We start from the raw sequence: 7,693 nt of genomic DNA on the forward strand, positions 1-7,693 counted from the left end.
GTGAAATACATGAATGAAGTGTAATGAATGTTTGATTCAAACCTGAGTTACTCTGCAGAAAATGCTTTGTGTACTGCTCTGTATTCTGATACTTATGGATCTAGGTGCCCTTTATACCCATTAGGTACCCCTGTCTTTGTATTCCATGTCTTACTTTCACAAAGTTGAGGTGGGTGTTTTCCATGACAAGGCAACCCATACATCCATCCATTATCTGTACCACTTAATCCCGCTAGTCGGGGTCTCGGGGGGCTGGAGCCAATCCCAGCATCATCGGGTGAAGGCAGGTGCACCATGGTCAGGTCGTCAGTCCACCACATACTCACAACTACACCTCACACTCAGACATGTCTTTGGACAGTGGGAGGAAACCCATGCAGACACAGGGAGCAAATGCAAACACAAGGCAACCCAACCTTGCTATTTACAATGAAGGTCAGGTAGGGAAAAACAACTAGTTCTTATCCATTAGTACTAGAGCATGGAAAACTCAAAACTATGATGGGCAATGGGACCACTGGGTAATAAGGAGAGATACTTCACCAAGTGAACATTAAACACTAGCAGAATTGACTAGGGCTGGGTTAAATTACATTACCATACTACAAACAGTACAACACTACAGCACTAGTGGCTTTACTAGGGCTGGGTTAAATTACATTACCATACTACAAGCACTACACTGCTGCAGCACTAGTGGCTTTACTAGGGCTGGGTTAAATTACATTACAATACTACAAACAGTATAACGCTACAGCACTAGTGGCTTTACTAGGGCTGGGTTAAATTACATTACCATACTACAAACACTACACTGCTGCAGCACTAGTGGCTTTACTAGGGCTGGGTTAAATTACATTACCATACTACAAACACTACACTGCTGCAGCACTAGTGGCTTTACTAGGGCTGGGTTAAATTACATTACCATACTACAAACAGTACAACGCTACAGCACTAGTGGCTTTACTAGGGCTGGGTTAAATTACATTACCATACTACAAACACTACACTGCTGCAGCACTAGTGGCTTTACTAGGGCTGGGTTAAATTACATTACCATACTACAAACGCTACACTGCTGCAGCATTAGTGGCTTTACTAGGGCTGGGTTAAATTACATTACCATACTACAACGCTACAGCACTTCTAAAGACTTTACTTTAACCAATACACTTAATATATAAAAGGTAAGCCATGCCCACATGTCTATACTCCATACCTGAGTCAGCTAATTAACAACAACAATGCCATCAACAATTTACGAAAATACTGAATTAACTGTGAAAACCAAGTACACAAAAAAGCCTAACCAAAATGTCCAGTGATTAAGTACTTCTGTTGAGCTTCCTGAGACCAAATGTCGAGAAAGTAAGACAACTTAAATGTCACATGGGTGAGACATTTAATTTTAGTTTAACTTTTATATAGTATTATAGTGCAACATGTAGGCTACTTTATTTATCGCTACAATGAATAAATACATTTGTACACATCTTGGTAGATGTGTGTCACTCAAGGATGTTATAAGCTGCAGGTGATGTGTTTTAAAGTCTAATGACAATTTAATGATTTAATGAAGTCTTCCTGTTTATCCAGTAAGATCCCTTGACAGAGACTTAAAAAGGTGCAGGATGTGATTCTGTAATCTACCTTGACGCTGCTACATGAGTGGTTAATAAATGGTCTTCTAGAACATTCCATGCAGTCAGAAGTTTTCTCTTTTTGCAAACACCAGGCTAAAATGAGGAGTTTGTTGTTGCTATTTTTGTGTGTGCCTTCTCTTTGGGTAAGCTTGTTTTTTAAAACAATCAGATTAACTTATTTTTAAATGCTCCTATTAACATTTCTCCGAATTCTGCTGGTCCTGTAACCACCAGGGAGGTTTGGGAGACTTATAGAATTATGAGCCATTGAGAACGTCTTCTTTTTTTAAAGGCTTTAATAACTTTTGTTATTTATACCTCTTGAAAATATTTATTGATTCAAAGTGTTCCCTGACCCAGCTGATTTGACTCGTTAGGTTTTTGACAAATGTGTGATTGAATAATATATAATTAGAATAATCTACATCATGGGCTAACAAAAGGAAATATTGAATAGAATAATGCTGTCCCTCTGTTTCTCTCTAGGGTCAGTCACCTCTGGCACGTAAGAGATTTACATTCAATATGACACACACACACACACATATATATTTTGAACCAATTTTATTTAAATCAGCTCTGTTGTATATAAATATTTTATGCCTTTATACATTTTATTTTATACCTAATTTATACTTTAGACGTGAATTTCCCTCTGGGATTAATAATGTGATCTATCTATTTTGCTGACTTTTGAGCTCAAAGAACCATATCATGGACTAATGCTGCCTGATGGCGGTTGTAGTGATGGTTATAAAGACACTGCTACCAAACTTCGAAAGTCAAATGCTAACGTCAGACTTCCTCGGTTTGCTACTGATATCACTTACACATTTCCAGTGATGGTTAATATAATGGGTTAATGTCTGTTGTTTGTGTTTGTTTGTTTGTCTTTCTCTGTGTAGCTGCTAATGTTGCCGTGGTCTCTGTAAAGGCTCGGACAGAGACCGAGCTGTTACTGGAGTGGAATAAAGTCCAAAACTCCAGTTACATACTAAGATACAGTAATGGAACAGAGACTCCACTCACTGTGTCAACGGAAGGGCCTACAATGACACACACAGTCTCCTCTCTCTCGCCTGGAACTAAATACACCTTCACTTTGTACACTGTGTCTAAAGGTCTAAAGAGCAGTGGATACAACTTTGCTGCAGTTACTAGTAAGTAAGGTGTACATTGATTTTAATTGTAATAAGATCATGTGAGAACTGGTGGAAATGTTGGAATTTTTCATTCTTCCTCCCTCAGGTCCACCTAATGTCGCCAGCGTTTCTGTGAAGGCACGAACCGAGACGGCGATAACGTTCGAGTGGCGTAAACTGGGCAGCAACAATGCGTACATCTATTTATTGAGGCAAAACAAGACGGAGGCATACACTCCAATGTACTGGGGTGGATCTGTAGCGTCGCAAACGGTCGTCTCTCTCGCTCCTGGAACAAAGTACAACTTCACCCTCTACACTGTGTTTGGAGGAGAGAGGAGTAGTGGTTACAACTTCACCGGCATCACCCGTAAGACAAGCAGCATGTGGTGGACGTTAGTGGGACAATGGCTTTAAATGTGTTAACAATGGGTTTTTTTTCCCGCTTGTTTTTTTAGTGCCTGTCAATGTTGCTAGAGTTAATGTAACCCAGCGGTCTGAAAATGAGTTGGTGCTGTCTTGGGCAAAAGTGAACCACAGTAACGTCAGCTACATTCTGAGACATGGCAACGGGACCGAGACCCCAATAATGGACTCGGATCCAGGATCTGTAGTGACTCATAATGTCTCATCACTCTCCCCTGGAACCAGATACAGCTTCACACTCTATACCGTGTCCGAGGGGATCAGGAGCAGAGGCCTGAATTTCTCTTCAGTCACAGGTTTAATGAAATATCCTCATCTACTTCACTTTTCCAGAGTATATAGAAATGTCTCTGTTGAACAGTGAATGTTCAATTCTGCACAATGCATATATGGATTGTTTAGGTGAGATTTAGGCTAAAATGAACAAATATATTGGCTCTGATTTAAGTATTCAAATAGATTTGACAATCAAAGCTTTTGGGATGATTTGAAATCCGATGTGTTTTTTGCTTTTTTAATTTTGCTCTTTTCAACCCAGCCTTTTTGACTGTGACTGGGCTGTACTGTAAGTACGTGTCTGGAGGAAGAGCTCTGGTGTTGGGTTGGGACGCTCCTTCTGGAGTTTGGACAGGAGTGGAGGTGCAGGTCCCAGGAAGGAGACCTCAATACCCAAATGAAACAAGGCTTGAAGTTCAAGATCTTCTGCCTGCCCACTGGTATGACATAACGCTGAGGTTGTGCTCGGGGGATACAAGGAGTGATCCAGTCTCCATCAGCTGTCAGACTGATCCAAGAGGTGAGAGGCATTATGGGTTTAGCAGTTGTTTTCTCTATATTGCCAAAGTATTGAAGTTTACTTTATAAAGGTATATATATAAAAAAAACACCAATAACAACTTTTAAGCCACCATTGGGTTATTTGCTGTCATTGCAACACAAACTGCAGAGTTCTCTTCAACTTTTGGACTTGGAACACATTTGGTGTTAATATTAATGCTGTCTGCTTCTTGTAGATTAATTAGTAATCTGGTTTCAGACGGTAATTATGCAAGATTTATATTTAGAAAGGTAATTTCTATACAGCTGAATGTTCCATATCCTAATTGACCACAAAACATTGACTTAAACATTACAAAATTAAAATTACTTGTAATTTTTAGTTTATTTTTGGGTAATTAAAATAAGCAAGGTCTTGTCTGATTTGTTGGAGTAAATTTAGTATTTACACATCACTTAGAGAGTTGAGATCTTCACTCTGTAACTTCTTTTTCCTGTTTTGTGGTAGAATCATTTATCAGTAATCAATTGTCTCCCCCCTCCCCCCATTTTCCCCAGCCCTGATTGCAGGAGCAGCACTGTCCGTGTTGTTGATTGTTCTCCTGGTTTGTCTTGGTGTGTATATAAATCACCGACGGCAATCTGTCCTCAACAGGTTAGCATTTGCTTTTTATATGAATATGAGACCCAGTTTTGCTCTTTTTATATAATATGAAATTTGCCTGTCAATTTGAAGGAAGACGTATGGATCAAATTGACCCTAACTTATGCAATTACTTCACTGTTCGCTGTTGCCTTTTTGAAAGTCAGCTTCCATGCAATTTTGTAGAAAAACTCAGACAGATGTGAATATCAATCCCAAAGGCCTTGAGGGTGCGTGTGATGCTCCAGTCCAGGCAAAGCCACAAGCATCTGTTCTGAAGAAGCATCTTACAAGAGGGTCAACTCGGCAAAAAAGTGCTAAGCCCTTACAGGAAAACCCTTACACAACTCCAAGATGACACTGACCCACCAGAATTCCAGACGCTTCAGAGTCGACGATGAGATGCTGCAGTGTACGAGTGCAGGAAAGAAGGGGAAACAAACTGTGAAACCTGAGGCCTGGTCATAAAAGGGGTTTGCGTGGTTTTTATTCCAAATTCTTGCTCCTGGTGGGGAAGGGATAAACCAATATTAAGATATTGTTGATTTGAAATGGTTAATTCTTATCATGTTCAGGGAAATGACCAATATTATGGATAGAACAGATGTATTATGGAAAACTATGAAAAGGGCAAACCATTTAAAAAATGTAAAAAAAAAAATGGGGAAAGGTTTTTAATATTTGTTAATGATATGTATCTTGATTTGTGTATGCTATTTAAAGTAAGACAAGTAACTAACTATTTTAGCAACATTACATTTCAATAGGACTTCTTGATCATCTATTTATTACATTGACTTCAATAAAAGGTACTACTTTTTAAATTAATGGTGAAACAACATACTTGTGTGTGGCTGTTGGCTCATTAACTTTTGTTTGTTAAAGGTGATAAATGTCTCGGTGGAGAGGTGGTTAAGTGCATCAAGCTGAAGTCTAAGGCAGAACCTTGCAGGGGATTCTATCACTTTGAATTGTAAATTAACTTTTTTTAGTTTTTACCATGAGGCACTGTATTCTCAATATAAATGTTTGAATAACTGCGAGCCCAATTTATAGTATGAATTGACTAACTACTTTTAGATCAGCTGTATACCCTATAGTCAAACTGCTGTGGCTGCAACATGGATTTGCACTAGTACTTTATGACCGCTGTTATAGATAAGATGTATTAATATTAGCAAAGGGTACTTCAAATAACATTATTGGGCTACTTTGTTTGCTTTTCATCTAAAGCAACATGTGCTTTCAGGTTTTACTTACTGTCTGTTCATGTGTTTGTAGAATGAATTCTGTGATATTTTTTTTCCACCTTCAGTGTGCTCTGTTGAGCCTGCAAAAGAAACTGCAGGCAAGTAATTTGATCAGCTTTAATGGGTCTCTGTTACTAAAGTTAAGTCAACCGGCTTCCACTGGCAGCTTCGGTACATTCACTGGCAAGCCAGACCATCTTCTAGGTGCTTTTATGGAATTGTCTTTGTAGAAGCATGTAACGAAGATACAAAATGCAGGTTAAATATGTAAACATCAAATTACTGGAAAAATGCCAGGAATTCGCATGTGGCTCCAGCAGGCTTACCTATAGCAGCATAACTATATGGAGGGGGCCAGGAGGTGACCACAGTAACGAGGGCTCACTGAACCATTGCTTTCCCCCTAAATCATTGTCACAAGAGGGAATGTATGACCTGGATGGATCACAGCATCAACATCTCAGATTACCAGAAGACTCAAAGGGTAACTGAAGGCTTGATCAAATGTGAGAGTCGTAAGCATACATTTAAAGATTGAAACTGTGTCAGAACCTCAGATTGGAGCAGGATGACTGTTCCATGGCTGAGGGGCTTCAAAGGTGAAGGCTCTGCCTGTAGTCTAGTTAAATTTGAGCTAACAGAAGCCTGCGTTTTGAGAGCGCAGCAGATAGGTTATGGTTTACAATGAGTTCACTCAAATATTGTGGGGCAAGACCATTTAATGCCTTATAGGTCAACAGAAGAATTCTAAAAATCAATTAATTTCTTAACAGGAAGCCAGTGCAATGCAGAGAGATTAATGTGATTGAATTTTCTAGCCCTAGTTAGGACTCTGACTGCTGCATTCTGTACGAGTTGAATTTTCTTTAGGCACTTTTTAGAGCATAAAATTAATAATGTTGCAAACAACAGAATTTACGTTAATTCTAATAAAACATGTGACCTACAGTACATCTGTTAACCTTATCTCTTCCATTCATGAAAAATCGGTGATATGAACATGTAACCCTGGTGAATTATTGTGTCTCACTCATACACTGATTTTATTATTATTTTTTTTTTCCTTTTCTCATTCGTTATTTACAGGCGATTTTGCCTTAATATTACATTAAGGATAGAATATTAGCAGACGCTCCTTGGGCCCCTCTCCCCATATGAGGAGTGATCCGTTGTTTTTTTTCAAACGGTTTTGTTCCAAACGGTTTTTTTTTTTCTCAAACGGTTTTTTTTTTCACCGTGCCACACACGGAGATAGGGAAAACATCTGTACGTCGAGTTAGTTAGGTTAAACATTTAATATTGTTAACGAAAGGAATGGAGTTGATTTTTAAGAAGTTATGATTTCGTTTTTTTTCTTCTCAAACACTGAAGAATTGTTAAAGAATTGTTATTTGAAGATATCCTGGTAAGTTGTGAGCTAAATGGCTAATCGTTCATGTACGGAAGAATTAGTTACCTTGTTCAGTGTTTGAGAAATGAGTAAGAAACCAGTCAGGATACGTTTCTGTTGTGAATGAATTCTGAGTTATTCATACTTTGCTAGAAGAGTTGGCTATTGCATGTGGGGGAAAGGGAGAGCGGAAACGTATTCAATGTATAAAGTTGTTGTAATTTCATGTTATGTGTTATTGAAGTATGTACAAGATTCTTGATTTGTGATGATTGATAAATGTTGAGGGATTGGAAAGTGGCTTATCGCTCTGCACGTATGTGCAGGCTGGTTTTTTTTTATGCTCCATTGTAGCGCCGTTCATCGTCGTCTTTGAGGATTCCATCGTCGTACCGTCACGTTGTCCTCCGCCTTCAGTG

The 7,693-nt window shown here is 38.9% G+C and overlaps 1 protein-coding gene across 2 annotated transcripts; it reads left to right on the forward strand.

Moving 5' to 3' along the window:
* The first annotated feature begins 18 nt into the window (after positions 1-18).
* On the forward strand, positions 19-5,475 carry LOC143473327 (receptor-type tyrosine-protein phosphatase H-like). 2 transcript variants are annotated; one of them, XM_076970262.1, is made up of 8 exons: positions 19-1,789; positions 2,133-2,151; positions 2,552-2,806; positions 2,895-3,158; positions 3,247-3,510; positions 3,753-4,010; positions 4,550-4,646; positions 4,821-5,475. In XM_076970262.1, exons 1-8 carry the CDS (start codon positions 1,703-1,705, stop codon positions 4,990-4,992), a joined length of 1,416 nt encoding a protein of 471 aa, XP_076826377.1. In that variant the 5' UTR covers positions 19-1,702; the 3' UTR covers positions 4,993-5,475. The 2 variants fall into 2 exon arrangements, with proteins under 2 accessions (XP_076826377.1, XP_076826378.1); XM_076970263.1 differs by having other exon boundaries at positions 4,856-4,994.
* Positions 5,476-7,693: the final 2,218 nt, after the last annotated feature.

The sequence above is a fragment of the Brachyhypopomus gauderio genome, chromosome 13 (genome assembly GCF_052324685.1).
Source record: "Brachyhypopomus gauderio isolate BG-103 chromosome 13, BGAUD_0.2, whole genome shotgun sequence".
Taxonomy (NCBI): Eukaryota; Metazoa; Chordata; class Actinopteri; order Gymnotiformes; family Hypopomidae; genus Brachyhypopomus; species Brachyhypopomus gauderio.

What these genes read in the sequence shown, in the direction of transcription:
- LOC143473327 (XM_076970262.1), top strand. Translation starts at nt 1,703, where the DNA reads ATGCAGTCAGAAGTTTTCTCTTTTTGCAAACACCAGGCTAAAATGAGG. An exon ending in GAATTTCTCTTCAGTCACAG is followed by an intron (nt 3,511 to 3,752) that starts GTTTAATGAAAT and finishes TTTTCAACCCAG; the next exon opens with CCTTTTTGACTGTGACTGGG. An exon ending in CTGTCAGACTGATCCAAGAG is followed by an intron (nt 4,011 to 4,549) that starts GTGAGAGGCATT and finishes CATTTTCCCCAG; the next exon opens with CCCTGATTGCAGGAGCAGCA.